The 17,077-nt window shown below is 34.6% G+C and overlaps 4 protein-coding genes across 5 annotated transcripts; 2 read left to right on the forward strand and 2 right to left on the reverse strand.

Moving 5' to 3' along the window:
* Positions 1–372: 372 nt before the first annotated feature.
* On the reverse strand, positions 373–6,428 carry LOC9325751 (transcription factor TGA9). Of its 2 annotated transcripts, XM_021015193.1 has the most exons (13): positions 6,272–6,428; positions 5,859–6,047; positions 5,335–5,429; positions 4,778–4,860; positions 4,173–4,391; positions 3,471–3,509; positions 3,244–3,303; positions 2,757–2,834; positions 2,548–2,596; positions 2,169–2,440; positions 1,672–1,893; positions 688–830; positions 373–599 (listed from the first exon to the last, which is right to left on the reverse strand). In XM_021015193.1, exons 2-13 carry the CDS (start codon positions 5,960–5,962, stop codon positions 512–514), a joined length of 1,452 nt encoding a protein of 483 aa, XP_020870852.1. In that variant the 5' UTR covers positions 5,963–6,047; positions 6,272–6,428; the 3' UTR covers positions 373–511. The 2 variants fall into 2 exon arrangements, with proteins under 2 accessions (XP_020870852.1, XP_020870853.1); XM_021015194.1 differs by lacking the exons at positions 5,859–6,047; positions 6,272–6,428 and adding an exon at positions 5,556–5,574.
* Positions 6,429–9,647: 3,219 nt separating this feature from the next.
* On the forward strand, positions 9,648–11,578 carry LOC9328516 (rho GTPase-activating protein 5). Its single transcript, XM_021011849.1, has 4 exons — positions 9,648–10,174; positions 10,259–10,499; positions 10,594–10,824; positions 11,018–11,578. The coding sequence occupies exons 1-4, from the start codon at positions 10,050–10,052 to the stop codon at positions 11,462–11,464; spliced, it is 1,044 nt and encodes a 347-aa protein (XP_020867508.1). The 5' UTR covers positions 9,648–10,049; the 3' UTR covers positions 11,465–11,578.
* A 34-nt stretch (positions 11,579–11,612) lies between these two features.
* On the reverse strand, positions 11,613–14,981 carry LOC9325752 (transmembrane 9 superfamily member 5). The gene is made up of 8 exons (XM_002892408.2): positions 14,838–14,981; positions 14,529–14,691; positions 14,243–14,283; positions 13,542–14,130; positions 13,309–13,440; positions 12,788–12,944; positions 12,205–12,692; positions 11,613–11,970 (listed from the first exon to the last, which is right to left on the reverse strand). Exons 2-8 carry the CDS (start codon positions 14,672–14,674, stop codon positions 11,754–11,756), a joined length of 1,770 nt encoding a protein of 589 aa, XP_002892454.1. The 5' UTR covers positions 14,675–14,691; positions 14,838–14,981; the 3' UTR covers positions 11,613–11,753.
* Positions 14,982–15,084: 103 nt separating this feature from the next.
* On the forward strand, positions 15,085–17,046 carry LOC9328517 (60S ribosomal protein L10a-1). The gene is made up of 5 exons (XM_002889642.2): positions 15,085–15,118; positions 15,255–15,293; positions 15,753–15,972; positions 16,245–16,410; positions 16,530–17,046. Exons 2-5 carry the CDS (start codon positions 15,289–15,291, stop codon positions 16,787–16,789), a joined length of 651 nt encoding a protein of 216 aa, XP_002889688.1. The 5' UTR covers positions 15,085–15,118; positions 15,255–15,288; the 3' UTR covers positions 16,790–17,046.
* Positions 17,047–17,077: the final 31 nt, after the last annotated feature.

Here is a 17,077-nt window from a genome sequence, read left to right on the forward strand (position 1 = left end):
CCTCTTAGCATTTTTTTTTGTTCCTTAGCTAAGAAACACTTCTTAGCTTAAAAGCACTTTTGGGAATAAATATAATCAATTAAATGCTAACATAATCTTAAGATTTTCTTAAGAAACTACCTATAATCATGCTCTTAGGTTTATATTTAAGCTTTTTCTTCACAAATCTTACCTTAAGATTTGGCTAAGAGCCCATAGATAATGGTAGTCTTATTAAGAGTTGAGATAAAAGAGTACAAGAACACTCTTCTAAAAATAGTTATATGGGTTGAAAGTTGAAACTTGAAACCATTTAGTTTTTTTTTTTTTTTTTTTCTCATTTTTCTTGGAGACATAAATTATCGGTTCCCATTTACGTGGTACGTTAATTCCATAGTAGCATAAAACTATAATTAAAAAGAAAAATGCCAAAAGAAGATCCTATCTTTTCTAGTACAACTTAAAGGGGAAATAGGTGAAATTAAGACAGACAATGAAACTTGGCCATTTAGTTATCAAAGTTCCATTTCATTCAGAAATTGGAGAAGTGGTTCCGCGATGACTGAACAATCTGCAAATCCGTTGTCGTTTGGCAAGATGTTTCATCACTCATCAGTGTCCTATTAACATTAATCATTCCCGAAATCAAATTCATAATTTAGCATTATACATCTATGAAATGTTAATATGCATTAAAATGTGTCTTACTCTCGTGGGCGAGACAACCAAAGGGAGCTAAGAGCTCTGAGCCGTCCATAGTACTCTCCGATGACTAGGAAACACCGTGCGGCTTGTCGGACGGTCAGGATCCGCCTCAGCTGGTGAACGGTCTGCTGCCTCAAGTTATCAGCCTTCATTTAGATTTAACAAAAGAAAGAGAAAAAAATCAGTTCGTAATCACAATTTATCTTTTGACATTTTAAACTGGTCTAACTATTTCTTTTGATAAGATTATTAATAATCATTATTGCACACCTACTTACTACCTTGGTGGGCTAATTGATATTACAAAAGTCAATAACTTGTAATTGATATGAAAAAAAAAATCAATTTGAGTCAAAACAAAACATTGAAAGAGATGGAGAATACTTTTTAACATATTCTCTTTGTTTTTCTCAGCGATTTAATATATAAAAACAAGTTGGTGAAAGAAATTTTGGCTCTTGGAAGAATTAAATTAAAGGCCAAAACAACATATATTACTATATGACATGAGAAAAATAGCGGCAAAAAAAGAATTGGAAAGACATGGCCAATCGGACTAATCCAGAAACAGACAATACGTGAAAGCAACATTTGATCAAATTATTTGTTTTTTTCAATTATATAATTTAGCCAGCACATACGTTTTGTTCATATATGTACGCAAATATATACGCACGTATTTCCGCATTTTAAAAATTTGTACGTCTAGTATATTTGCTCCCAGAACGTTAAATTTTACTTTAACATATTCCGGAGAAACACATTCGAAATCTCGCCATTCTTATAACTCTAAACCAAAATTTTTTATATTTTAAAGATATATAGTAAAATGTTTAGTCAAACATTTTGTGTATATTCGACACGGTGTGTTTTTTCCTCCTTTGCAATTGCATGTGTTAGTGTATATAGACTAATAGTATATACGAATATAAAATTGGATGAAAGCAAATGAAGTAAAAAAAAAAAAGATAGGTGAGAAAATGGAACCTGGCGGATAAAGCCTTCGAGATTAGAGATCTTGCCGAGAGCGACAGCCATTTGTTGCATTCCGTCAATGACTGGAGATGCGGCGAGAGTATCAATGAGAGATTGCTGAAGTTGTTCGAGGCCTTGCGAGAGAGCCTCCTCTGCTTGTTGTGACGAGTGTTGTAGGCTATATATTCCCATCAGTTGTTGCTCCGTCAATAGATCCATTTGCGACACCAATATCTGAGATCACATCCCTTTCTTTTAGTTACTTAGTAATGATTCCACAACTTTTTGTGTTTTAATCACAAGTTTTTTTTTTGTACACGTAAACCGAAGAAAAACTCATTTCCATTTACATTTTGCAGCAATGCTCTATTTTTTATGTAATTTACTAACGTGAATATTATTTTCTTTTTGAAAAGTTAACATGTGTTCAAACGCAAAACCTATATATACCTTACGTTCGGAATGATCGAGACATAAATAATGGTGGAAAAAAAAAGAAGAATTCAAACCTTGATTAGGTCGGATGGACGGAAACCGGCCATCCAAATAAAACAACGTTCAGCTGGGGACATCCATGTTCCGATGATGAGGTGAAAAACATCGGCTTTTGCGGCCACGGCTTTTAATCGGAATATCTCATCAAAATGAGCAATGTAACCGTCAACGATCAACCTTAAATCATTGTCCGATAAATGAGCCTGAAGACCGGTTCGAATCTCCGACATATGCCGGTTATCATCCTCTAGCCATCTCCCATATTCCATGTCAAATATTGCAGCTCCTACGAACGTACGTTTTTTTTAACATATTGTTAATAATAATTTCAATCATTGGTGAATAATTTTAATACAATAATACACTGCAATTGGTGTTTTAGGTTTCAAGTACCGGAAGTGATGTTAGGTCCTGGTGGTCCACAACCACCCATGAACAGCCCCTACCATCGACATAAACAATATATTAAATTCCACAAACAGACATTTTTAATGACCAATAATCAATTAAGAAACTTTACAATTGACAGGTTTTGACAAACTAGGATCAATTATTTAGCAGATCATGTAAGATTATAAGAATAGAAATGTTTCAATTTCAACCTGAGAACGAGCTCGCTGAAGTTCTTGCTCCAATTGGGAAAGCTTTATCCTACTTGATTCTAGCTGTTGCACATACGCCTGCTCAAACCATATGTGTGCATTTGTTATTTATATATATCATACATAGCGAATAACATGAAAAACTGATGTCTCGTAATTAAATGAAAGATTTATCTTTTGTGCATGGAAATTATATATACGTTCATAAATGAATTATAGAAGACTGGTAAATGGTAGTAGATAAAGAAATAAATGCTCATGTATAACAACAACGGTTTCCAAGAAGACAAAAAAAACACCACTGCCTACGTTGTACCAGTAGCAATAGCATTGTTGTTATGTGTTTGTTAAAGAAATAAAGGATTGTAATTATATGCAACAAGTTATCATTTGAAAAAAGTATTAATGAATAAATAAAATTGGTCAAATAAATAATTAAAAATGGATAATAATTCGAGGTGAAATGTCAGGCAAATTATATGGTTACCTTTTTCCTAAGACGGCTTTTGCGAGCAGCTTCTCTATTTTGGGCCAAACGTCTCAGAGTCTGAATCGATCAAGTGGTAAGGACATTTAAACAAGAAGTTAACGAATTAATTCGGGTAAAACGAGGTTATTAAAAAGTATCCATATATATGCATATAGCTAGATATGTCTCCTCGGGGGGAGTCACATAAAATGTATAGGAAATAATGATGATGAAAGTTAAAGTACCTTAGCATCAAGCTGTTTGCCTGAAGTTGTAGCCTTCCTCTGCAATGTCAGAGAACAAAGATGAAAATAGAAATCCATTCAGTGGAAATAAATTAATTGTGTAACGGAAGTCGACTCATGTGATAAATATCCATAAGACACTAATCAAAAAATAAAAAAGCAGCACATATTAAATATTTTTATTGATTAAGTGATATTAAATAGATTAGATCTAAGCGATATGGAATCATTTAGGAAATAAGTATGTGTGTGAATAAAGTAAACATAGAAGAGGAAACTATATAGTATATGTAATCATGTAAAAAGTAAATTAATAAAATAATAATAACACAGAGGAAGATTCTTCTGCTTTGTTCCGCTTTTTGGGGATTTCATTTAATAATTTGTGTATTTGAAATTTGTCTGTTTTCATTTCTTTATCAACGATTCGAGAGGTCAAAATTCTGAATTTTCTCTGATCCGTTTCCTTTTTGGGATCTGTGTATGTTTTTGTTTTATTGGAAAGATTTGTTAGGACATAGACATATATGAAAAGCATGTGCATGCATATCTATAATATGACAAGGAGAGAGAGATAGGCTAATGATATACATACCATGTACATGCACCAAATTAAAGCATGCATGTTTCATGATGACTTTAAGTACGTACATGCATATATCTCTTTCCGAAATTGAAATTTTTATAAGTGATGATGAGTACCTTATCTTCCGAAGGTTTAGGAGGAGCCAAAGTTCGAGAAGTGGAGGGAAGTCCAGATGTTGAACTTGAGTTTGCCATGTTATGATGATGATGCTGAAGCATGAGATGATGATGATTCTGTTTGCTACTCATAGGAGACTCCGGCTGTTGACTTTCAGCTTTGCCGGAGAAATTAGCCGATCCTGAATCGCTGCTCTCTCCTCCTGACTTGGAACTCTCCTGCAATACATATTCAACATAATCATACTCATCATAAACGTATAATAAAATTAAATAACGATTAATCAAAAGTCAGAAAAGGGGTAATGAATGTAACTAAGGAGGAATTGACCTTAGCGTATACAATTTGACAAATGGGTATTATTTGTTCTAATATAAAGTCAAGAGAAAGGAATGGAGTAAATTATATTAACTAGTCTAAAATCGCTATCAGTTTTGAGGGAAAAGAAGCAAAAATAAGAGATGGTAAGAGGAACAAGAAAGCTGAAACATGTATATAAAAAGTGATCAAGTAATGAAAATATATAATTTAATTTTGTTCAATAGGGAATGCCGAAAAAGGATAAAAAAACAAGAGGAAAGGGTCAAAGAAGAAGAAAGGGTACAGTAGGAAGAGTTTGGTGAGTTCTGATTGGCCATGAAGGGAACATCTCCAGAGTCGTAGCTCCTCCTCCTCCTCCTAATAAAGCTGCAAATAAACCATCATTACATTTATATACACTTTTATCAAATGTAATGTTCGTATATACTCGTGTATGTTACTTTTATTAAATGTGTGCATGTGTATTTTTGATGTAATCTAGCTAAGTAGTACTACGTACTATTCTACTTAAAACTAACTATATCATTTATCACGTGGATCTATATATAACATGACACATTTACTAATATAATTATGAATATTTTGGTATAGAGGAAGTTAGGGAGTTGGTAAATGATATTTTTTTTATTTTTTGAGAAGAGAAATAAATAAACAAGTCACGCCATCCAAGGCTCTCTTTTGCCTCCGTATCATCACCTAAACCTATCTAAAGACTTGTTCAGACTCTCTCAGCTTTTCCAGTTTCAGTTTTTCAGCAGCATTTTTAAAACTTTATTGGAGTTTGTTAAGGAAAGCTCACGTCATGAAGATTTGAGAGAGAGAGAGAGAGAGGGGGCTTACGTGGCTTGGCTTCGTCGTTCCTATACTTGACACCTTGCAGAACAATTGCTTCTTCTAGCTCTCCGAAATCGAAACTGGACGATCCATCTTGATTACTGTTCATTTAATAAATAGTATATATATTTAATTAGTACAAAAAGAATATTCATCATGTGTTGCAACTACAATCAGAACCAAAAAAATGGAGACCAAGAAGAACAATTAAATTAAAATAACCATACTTAGAGGGTCGCATTTGAGTTAAAAGATAAATAAATAGTGATAAATAAAGTTAAAAGATAAATAAAGCACATATAAAACCTATTTCGAATTTTCTATAACACATTTTTTAGTTTCTGTTTTGCCTAGCTATAGATTTCCGTTGACCATTTCTTATCTCGCTAATGAAACCGTATAACATATCATATTACTATTAAGAAAATGACAATTTGAGAATAAACAAAGAAAACCCATATAAATTTTAATTAGAGTTCAATATTAATATATGTAAAGAAGAAAAAGACTACGGAAGATATATATGTTACATGAAACCAGAAGGATGATTGTTGTTGAGGCCATGAATAAGTGAATAAGGAAGATGATTATTATGGTTATGGTTTGTGGCTTCGCTGATTCTATGGTTGGCCATCTCTCCTTGAAGAAACAGCTTCAATTGATGATATCTTCCTCTTTCTTGATCTTGTCTTCTACTTATTCTTGGTTAGTCTCTTTCTCTGTAAAACATTAAATCTTGAAAAGATGAAAAAGAACAGAAGGAGAAAGATAATCACTATTGACAGAAGCTGGAGTTAAGAAACACAAGAGAGAACTAGCTAGGGAGAGAGATTGCGAGTCTTAATTAATTCTTGATTAGTTGATCAAATGATTGGAATTTGAAAAGAAAAAGCTAGTTGATGATGAACATGAAAGTAAGCTATCTATGTGTTTAATTTATTACCTTTTGTGAAGTTTTCTATTTTGCTTTGGGTATTTGAGAACAAAGAAGAGAGAGAGAGAGAGAAAGTAGAATGGAATAGCTTTCTCGTCAAAGGCTTTTTTATGGCTGAACAGAAAAACAAAAGAGGGTCCAATCTTTTCTCTTTCCAAGATACATATACAAATTATGTGGGCGTGTATATATGTAGTTAGATAGAGAAATGATAATAAAGTATTAGTAATTGACTAATGTGTAGTATTATTACTCTTTCTCTCTTTATTACTATTCTCTCTATATACTTGTATGTGAAGAAACCTTTGTGATTCATCTCATCACTCTCTCCTTTTCACCACCTTTCTCTATCTATTTCCACAGTAGACACAAATTGCACTTGCTAAATTATTTCAAATTTTTTATTTAAGAAAATAATAAAGAAATATTGATATTATTTCATGGTAAATCAGACGAAGATCTTGTCCTTCCCAGACTTTGTCTCCAGGCTATGTTTTTGTTGTTGTATATATATGTTGCTATTTTTTTCTGAATAATAGTGGGTTCAAAAAAGCTGTACAGAAAATTGAAAATTTAGTTGACTAACTTTATAGCTGTCAAGGGTCAAGCTAGTACTTGGCAATTGATCAGATGACGATGTTTATGCATTCCCATAAAGAGAAAATTTAGAAAAATAGAAAACAGAAAATCTAAAGAGTAAGAGTGATTAAAAGAGCTTTATCCTTTGTTAAGAAAAAGAAAGGAGCTTTATCCTTGGTAAAGAAAAAAGAGCCTTATCCAACATGTAGAAGATAATAAGAAGATTAATTGGACCGATCACAAGAGAAAATGTAGGTAGATTATTCAGAAAACTATCGAGTATGTAGAAAAAAAAATGGGAGAGAAAGAAAATTAAATGAGGATTTGTAATTTAGTCCATTAATTAAAAATAGAAGAAAGAGAGCAGAAAAAGAGGAGGAACCCACTAGAATCACTGACTCCTACTCCACAATCTCTCTTGTAACCGCCTGTTTGTGCTTATTGGCTCTTTTTCATCAAATCTCTTTTTGGGCTTATTCACGTACACATTTTTGCAATAATCTATCATCTTTTCTACATTATTCATCGTATTCACGTACATTTCTATATTAAAAACACGTATTTGTATATGTGAAAGTAAAGTGGTAAATTTGCATAAAAGAAGTGGGTCTTGAAAACCCACTTTATCATCATAGTAGCATGGATCATGCATGAAGTTATTTTTTCTAAGTAGCTTGTCTGTTAATCTAAAACCAAAAGAAAAATAACATGAAAAGTCTGGAACTATATCAAGAATCTTTGAGTGGGCATGACAATACATCATACTATATATTTTTTGCCAAAAGAATATGACATATAATTTTAGTCTAGTAGACATATATACTCTGGTGGTTCTATTGATTAAATGAATACAACTCCCCCAGCTATAGATTAAGCTAAGTTATATATATTGTTTGGATGATCTAATGAGTTTGTTATTGGATTAGAATACACAATGAGCTAGTGGTGAAATAATGTTAATACCCATTATCAGAATTAAAGACAATGTATTCATGTGGGATAAGGAATGTTTGTTGATGGGTGTATCATGTATGTATATATTAAAATAGCAGAATCGAATGAGTTTCTATTTTAAACCACAGCTCTTTTTGGTAAATGACCTTTGGGATATATATATATATAGAGGGGGATTAGAATAGTATGAATAAAATACGTCTACATTTATATATAAATATGATTACCGAAATTTTTTAGTTTCATCTTCAGTCTATATATAACCTTTTGAAAGCAGAGATTGTCATCGCATATATGAGATAGTTTCTGAGACGGTTAAAAATATATATATAGCTTATTTAAGTTTAAAATTTCAAATTTGGATATATATATATATATATATATATATATATATATATATATATATATATATATATATAATATAATAGAAGTAGAACTAGAGCAACTTTCTCTAGTCGGTTAACCTACCATACTTAAGTTGAATAATTAACAATTTTGCTTCTACCAGTTCAACCAAAATACCCATAGAATAATGACAATTATGTAGACCAATAAGATAAAATTAAACGGCCTTCTTGCATTACTCGTAAATAAATATAGAAAATAGCATTAAAAATACCAAAAATATTGATAAACATCTCAATCAAGGGTTATTTAAATTGATTAGTTTGGTATTATCCTATAATTTTGTTGATGGGTCAACATCCACTCGCTGTCATCACCTAAATCCTAATGCTACATTTCAGATTCCTTTCCTTTATTAGAAATTGTTATATGTCTCCTTTGATTCGTATAGCTGTTTTAGTCAATGAGCTCTCTTGCAAATCCACATTTGTCATCGCTTTATTCTCTAGTTTGTGTCATAAATCATAATGAATCCCCCAAATTGAGAGTTTACTTTTGACGGCTCTTTAGATTATGCTCTTTTGTTGGTGGAAGTATAATTCACACTTAAGCTCTATATATATTCAATATCAAATTTTCCATCAAAATAGTGCTTAGATTATCAACTCAGCCCAATACCACAAATCTTATTTGGCTGATGCCTAATTGCCTATTATCATTCTTTGCGTATACATATATGGTGGTTGAAAAAAAAAAACTATCAAAAAACAAAGAATTGTCAAATTAAATATTCTATACACATCATGATCAATGACATTGGAACAAATACTGAAGCTCGTTTTCGAACGAATAAGAATGATGCAATATGCATTACGGGTGAAGAAGAATTTTTTGAATTATTAGTACTCAAAATAGTGTAGTCAGTTTTGGTCCTAGCATGATCTAAGAAAAAGGTCCAACAAGCTGATGCTTGAAGCCCCAAAACTATAATATTCATAACTTGGTGGCCTAGTTATATTAAAAATCCATCTTGTCTAATTGCTAGTAGAATTTTATTTTTTCGGTTTAACCATTCATTGTCTTGGTGAAATTGTCAAATTTGCAATTTTTCTTTATTGTCCATTGACTTTCTGATCCGTAACAGTTATATGATGTATAAAGGGGCCACGTATTATTTGGTTCGCTTCAGGCCCATATTATGTTGGGCTGTTCGATTGTAGCAATGGTACAAAGATCTGCAACGTGTAATGTAACGTTGATAAAGTGTGTTTTTTTTTTTTTCTTTTCTTACACTTTTAGTTTGTTTGTTTTGTTAGAATTCTAAACTTAATGTTAATGTTAATGTTAAAAAAAAAAAAAAAAAAAAAAAAAAAAAAAAAAAAAAACTTAATGTTAAAAATAAATAGATATAGTGTAACTGTAAACAGAAATATAAGAGAGAGATGTTATAAAGTAGGGAGAGTAAAATCCACTCTAAAATTTGTTTTGCTTAATTTAAAAATCTAGACTTAGAAATAAAAAAACGAAGTGAGTGATTCCCACGTTGCACCTTCCTCCTAACCCTTTTCTTCATCGCCACTCAATCTCTCTGCAACTTTCTTTGTAACGTGTAAATTGCCAACCTTTATATATTTTTATTAACCCAACTTCGTTGCCGGCCATTACCAATTCCTTTATCCCATCATAGTATCTTCTCTTCCCCTTTTTCATCACATTCCCAAAAAAGTCTCCCGGAGGAAAGAGCGAGAAGAAACTCGGCTCTTCGTGAGAAGAGATAGAGAGACTTAGAAAGCGCGGTAAGACCGAACTTTGGCGGTTCGGCGGCTCTCCGTCGTCTGTAGGTCGTGTCGTCCTGGAGCTCGCCCGTTGTTTCTCGACGGCGGAGGTGGAAGAAAACGACCGTCCAGCCATGGATATTGGCGGTCCTACCAATATCCGCCACGTGGCTCACGTTACCTTTGATCGTTTCAATGGCTTCCTCGGTCTTCCCTCTGAGTTCGAGCCTGATGTCCCTACAAAAGCTCCCAGTGCAAGGTTTAGACTTTCTTCTTCTTCTTTAAACTCATTGCGAATTGATTTTGAGAGTTAGATTTCATATCATGTTGTTTGTATTGGCAGTGCAACGGTGTTTGGGGTATCGACAGAGTCAATGCAGTTATCATATGACTCGAGAGGGAATTGTGTTCCTGTGATACTGTTGCTATTGCAGAGCCGGCTTTATGATCAAGGAGGCTTGCAGGCAGAAGGAGTATTCAGAATCACTGGAGAGAACAGCGAGGAAGAGTTTGTTAGGGAGCAGCTTAATAAAGGGATCATACCAGATGGAATTGATGTCCATTGTTTAGCCGGACTTATTAAGGTTCCTTGTTGTGATTGTGAATCACTTTGCTTTTGTTTTGGAAATGGCACATGAGTTTGATGATGTATGTGTGTGTGTGTGTGTGTGTTTTCAGGCTTGGTTCAGAGAGCTGCCGAGAGGTGTTCTTGATCCTCTGCCATCGGAGCAAGTGATGCAGTGTGAGTCAGATGAGGATTTTGTTAAGGTTGTGAGACTCTTACCTCAAACAGAAGCTTCTCTTCTCAATTGGGCCATCAATCTCATGGCTGATGTTGTTCAGTTTGAGCATGTTAATAAGATGAACTCTCGTAACCTTGCTCTAGTCTTTGCCCCTAATATGTCTCAGGTGAGTGAGTCTTTTTATTACCAACACTAGAATGCACGAATGATACTCTCATTAAGACTTTGTTTGATTGATGGCTGCATTAAATCACTGCATAGATAGCTAATAGGACAGTTAAATAGCAGAGCATGATTCTGCAACTTTGGAGGTTTCATTTTTTGAAATGTGTTGGCTCTGTTTTTGTTTTTATGTGTAGATGGCAGACCCTTTAACTGCATTGATGTATGCGGTCCAAGTGATGAAGTTGCTCAAGAGCCTCACAGAGAAAACTGTGAGAGAAAGGGAAGCTTCCTCTTCTGTGGTTGACAGAAGATGTAGCAAAGAAGCCGAAGATGGCGAGAAAGAAGAAGACAATGAAGAAGAGGAAGAAGAAGAGGAAGAAGAAGAAGAAGAAGAAGATGAAGATGAAGAAGAAGAAGAAGAAGAAGAAGAAGAAGAAGAAGAAGATGATGATGAAGAAGGAGACGGTGTGTACATAATTAAGGAGGAAGAAGCATCAGAGAGAATGAAAGTGGTTGCTGATGAACACAAGTCAGGAAGCATGAAGAGTGAGTTTGAGGGATCTAGTGCTTTGGATTCAAAGGGAGATAATGGAGTTGTGCAGCCACCCATTTGCAGTTCGAACCGTATAGGAAGCAAGTGAAAATTGATGTTTTTTTTTTTTTCTTTTTAGTTTACTGTGTGTTTGGATTGCTATATTTGATTTGCATTATGCATATGTAACTTCTAAGTAATGTAGTTTGCTGTTGAATGGTGATATGATATGACTATATGAGACTAACTCTGTGGGATGAACAAAATGTAACTTTCTATATTTAGTACGATCATTTCCTTTCCTTAACAAAGAAACATGAAAGAGTTAACAACTAAAATAAAAAAGATACTAATACAGAGATGAGTCGCATGATGAAAGAAAGAGTTAGTTCTTGGAGTTATTCAAGCTTGACAGAACGATAGATGTGGCGAATAAACAACAAAGAAGCCAAGAAACTTATGGTTCCAAGAACCAAGAAGAGAGCGTAACAGAACAAAGCAGTATATCCTAAGTAAAAACTCAGCTGCAGAAATCCAGTCATGTCAGACCTGAGATAGAACAATACTCCATACGCATACATGAATACCGCTGAGAATCCTCCACACAATATCGATCTGCAAAGAATTGTAATATATTCTATAATTTTAGTATGTCCCTTTGGAAATTAAGTGATTATTCTGAAAGGAAAAGATTCCACGCCAACTATGTTTCACATTTCCTTCTATGCCCGTTTGGATCTAGATACTCAAGTTAATATGCATCTGCTGATGGCTTCTCATCATACCTAGTCTAAATCAAATTCATATGTTCGGATAAAAAAGAACGCAGTACAGTAAAAGACTACATACCTCCACCACCATTCATGATCTTCACCGGATAGCTGAATGTAGGTCAAGATAATACCGACACTCGTACTCAAGAAGATGAGCACAGCGAATGTAAAAAGCATTATTCCAGGCGAGGTATATATTTTGAATCCCCACAAGCTTGCATAGAGTTGGTGCCACTCGAGAACAACTGCAATGAAAGGTACAAAGCCTCCAAGAAACAACTGGTACAGCTTTCTACGATACCAATTCTGAAGTGGAATTTCACGGGGGTTTCTTTTAACAGCGGTTGGAGGTTGAAACTCTAATAATCCGAACCGGTTACCTAAAACTCCTCCCAACATGAGAAATGGGATATTCAAAAGAGTGAAAATGAGGATGATGATGACTATTGTGCCAAAGGGGAGTGCAGCTGTTGCCCCGTAAGTAATTGCCACAGTGTTGAGGACCGAAACTATTATCAAGAAAGGGACAGGATACAGGATCCCAGCAAGACGAACACTCCTTTTCTGAAAAAATGCAATAATCTCTAATAATTAAGGTTTTCCGAATAATGAATCTTTCGAGAACAGCAAAAGTAGAAGGCACTTGAAAAGTCAACTACCTGTTTGTTTCCCTCGAATTGGCTATGGAAAGAAGCAGATGTGTAACCAGCCACTACGGATGTTAGAGTGTACATGATGACGAGAGAAGTCAACAGCATTCCGCGATTGTATGGGTATAAAAAACCGGTAAAGGCCAATGCAAATAGAGCAATAATCCTGAAGACAAAAGAAAAACAAGTCAGAGACATGGAACAACAAATGGAGTCATTAAACACAATTCATCTTGATACTGGAGTCCAGTACTCCCAATAAATGGAAACAATATGTATCATCATGAGATTGACATGAAAACAATTGTCAGTAACTATGCAAATATATATGTATTTCAAGTGCACTTAACAAAAAGCCATGACAAAACTGGGGTTTTCACTGAAAAATCAAAGTTTACCAGTGGAATTGAGAGTGATTCAATCACTTTGTGTATTACTTTCATAAGGTATACAAATGAAAATGATATTTTAAACAATAAAACATCGAAAATAGAATGACGATAATGGAATTCTAGATAACAGAAGCTTACAAGATTAGCAACTGAGTACCAGTTCCTAAGAACGCACAGAGCAAGGAGACATTCCGAGGACATCTAAATACATCACTTTGTACAAGTTTCCAACCCACTTCCTTTTTTTCTTCTTCATCTCCAATCGAGGAACTGAAATGCATAAAGAGGAGTTAACTCAGAAAGATAAATTTTATCACATATGCTAAACTACACAAAAGAAGAATAGAGTCTCCTGTGAAAAAAAATGTCACCTTCTTAGTTCATTCTTGAGATGGCGCACGAAGAGCAAAGAAAGAAGTCCAATTAACAAAACTACAACAGTTATCGAGTTAAGAAATGAGAAGAAGTGAATCTTCTGGCTGATCGGATGAAGCGACGCCTGGGAGTACTTATTCATTCTTGTCTCAGAGCGTTCTGAAGTCAGATTCCAAGAAACCGAGTATGTAAATTGAACATCAGTCTCAGTGTTCTCGGATATATCAACCAGATAACTCGGATCACTAAAGCTGTTGATTTCAATAACTTCGTCTGCATTGTACAGAACATTAAACTTTAAGTGACTGAATATATAATACTTAGTGTGCTTCTCCTCTTGACCAAAATAATCTCTCTCTACTTTTCCAACAAATCCCCACAACGGGAGATCATCGTAATACATTTGAAAGTAGTAATCTTGAGCAATAGTATCTCTGAACCTGGCAACATCACTCGATGTTAATCTCTTGCGGCACAATACAAGATGAGTTTTGTCCTCCCTAAATTTCAGCTCATATAGCGAGCTCATTAATCGGTCACCATTAAGAACTTCCCCAAGAGTTTCCTGTTTCTCAATCACAGGCTCTACAAAATAGAAAACAATCTTGAATCAACAACTGAAACTAGGGATAAATACAAATTCTAATGTAGATTAAAACGAAACCCTGATCATTGAGTAAGTCTTGAGACACCTAACCTGGACGGCAGAATGGCAAATCATAATATTGATAGGTCTCACTGCATACAAAACAAAACAAAATAAAAAAACCAATCTTTAAAATGGGTCTTAAGAAAATGAGCGATTTTTGAGTTCCTACTAAACATATCTTATACATTCTCTCTAATTTGATCTTTCCGTGTATATATAACTTCTATACATACTTCCGTCTAACCAAAGATCTCCTTCTCTCAGAGTACTAACCCATCACCTATGCCAATAAAAGTGAAATGCAAAAGAATTAGCCAAAAGATTTGAGAATGACCTTGGATTGTGGAGAGGACCCACTTTGTTGACGAACAAAGGGACATGATCGCCGGCATTATAACGGTTCGACGAGCCTGATCCGATTCCGATCCAGAAGGTCAATGCGAGTAGGACTTGTAGTACAGTGAGCAGAAATGGCGCCATGAATTGACACACTTGTGCTGTTTTCCAAAAGAAACGAATGAATATGTGCTGCTAACAACAGCTCGAGAAACAGTCATCTTCGTAATCTAACAACAACAGCTCAAGAAATTCATACAGAACAGAAATAAACACGAGACGGCGTCGTAAAGGCACAAAGTCAAACCTGAAATGATGATGAATGGCTTAAGCCGGATTGAGTGGCTTTGACTAGACCATCATCAGAAAGTCCCCCAAGACGGTGGAAACATAGTCGGATGTTAGCTCGTTAAAGTGATTTTTAGTTTGGACGGAAAATAATACGTTTTCGATTTGGGCTTTTCTTTATCTTATGATTGTTGCAGCTAAAGGCCCAATTCATTTAGGTTTAGTTTATTTTTATCACTATCCTACTATAAAGTCTTAGCCTTTCGACTAAATTAGGGTTTCTTCTGTCTCATCACTCAGGTTTGTGCCTCAACGACTGCTTCACTTCTAGCTTGATTCTTCTTCGTTTATATGTGTATTGTACAGTAGAAGATTCTTGTTTCTCGAGCTTCTCTAGATTTTCATTTGTTTTTTGTTGTCTATGTTTCGTTTCCAGGATCAGATCTTAGCTAAATTGAGACAAGCTCAAAATGAGGTACCTGACTCATCTCTTACATTCTCCATTCTCTAAATTTAACTCGGGTTCTGTCGTATGCAATTTGGTTTCCTCAAAACTCGTTATTCTGTGGCGTGCCAACGTTTAGTTTCTAGTTTACCAATCGAATTAAGTTTAATTAGAGAACGATACGTCTCTGTATATATGTCAATCGTTGATGTTTTTTTGAATGAGCTTGATTTATAGTATTATGATGTTACTAGCCTAGAATTGACCCGAAGTTGTTCTGCAGTTTTGCATAAATTCTCTCAGCTTAGCCCTTCGAATCTGGAGATATATCTAAATCTTGCCTCATAAAAGTTTAGGTTTATTAAGATAAGATTATTTTGTATGCTGGTAGTGTCTATAATGTGGTTTGTTCATTTTGAGATTGTCATTGTTGTGGATCTTTGTTTGTTGATGTAATTTGCTTAACCTTGTTCTTCTGTGTTAATACAGTAAGCTTCAGAGTGAGGCCGTGAGAGAAGCCATCACTATTATCACAGGGAAATCCGATGCAAAGAAACGTAACTTTGTGGAGACTGTTGAGCTCCAGATCGGTCTGAAGAACTATGATCCTCAGAAGGACAAGCGTTTCAGTGGATCTGTCAAGTTACCACATATCCCCCGTCCTAAAATGAAGATCTGCATGCTCGGAGATGCCCAGCATGTTGAAGAGGTGATTAATCTTACCATTTCCTTTGATAATATGATAAAAATTCCGCCTTTTGAAAAGAGATTACATTGTTTTTGGAAATGGGTCATTTTTATGCTCCGTTTCTTGTATAATGGTTTTTGTTCTCATTTCACATGGTGGCTCTATTAGTTTGATAGTACTTTTCTCTTTTGAATATAGATGCGTGAATTTTTCGGGAATTGGTCATTAACTTTTTAGTCTTCATTTCTTGCATTATGAAATATTTGCTTATTTGATTTGGTATTTTTTTGCAGGCTGAGAAAATGGGACTGGAAAATATGGATGTTGAGTCTCTAAAAAAGCTTAACAAAAACAAGAAACTCGTCAAGAAGCTTGCGAAGAAATACCATGCTTTCTTGGCCTCTGAATCTGTCATTAAGCAGATTCCACGTCTTCTTGGTCCTGGTCTCAACAAGGCAGGCAAGTTCTGGCTACAGCTAATTTACCATTGTTCTTCCTTACATCTGTTTTTGATTTGGATATAGTTTTTGCTTTGTTGATGATTCTTAAGGAACGTTCCTTTGCTATATTTTATTCAGGAAAGTTCCCAACTCTTGTGAGCCACCAGGAATCCTTAGAGTCAAAGGTGAATGAAACAAAGGCAACAGTGAAATTCCAGCTGAAGAAGGTTCTGTGCATGGGAGTTGCAGTTGGTAACCTTTCCATGGAAGAGAAGCAGATCTTTCAGAATGTTCAGATGAGTGTCAACTTCCTCGTCTCGCTATTGAAGAAGAACTGGCAAAATGTCAGGTGTTTGTACCTCAAGAGCACAATGGGACCACCACAAAGAATCTTCTGAGCTCTCGCCAACTTGAATCGTGCCTATAAGACACTTCTTCTTGCCCTTTGTTTTTGTTTCAGACACATCTGTGAAACAGTGTAAGAGTTGTGCTACTCTCCTCTTTAGCTTTTGGTTTGGATAATTTAAATTTTAAAAGAACTGCAATGAGATTTGGGTTGATAGCTTTTGTAGCTTATATTATCTTACTATCTTCGATTATATGTGCGTATTTGAAAGACAAATTTTCGTTTTCAATGTGAAAATTTTCCTCGATTGTGGATTGTTCTATTCCTAACCAAATTCTAT

The sequence above is a fragment of the Arabidopsis lyrata genome (assembly GCF_000004255.2).
Source record: "Arabidopsis lyrata subsp. lyrata unplaced genomic scaffold ARALYscaffold_1, whole genome shotgun sequence".
NCBI classification, from domain to species: Eukaryota; Viridiplantae; Streptophyta; class Magnoliopsida; order Brassicales; family Brassicaceae; genus Arabidopsis; species Arabidopsis lyrata.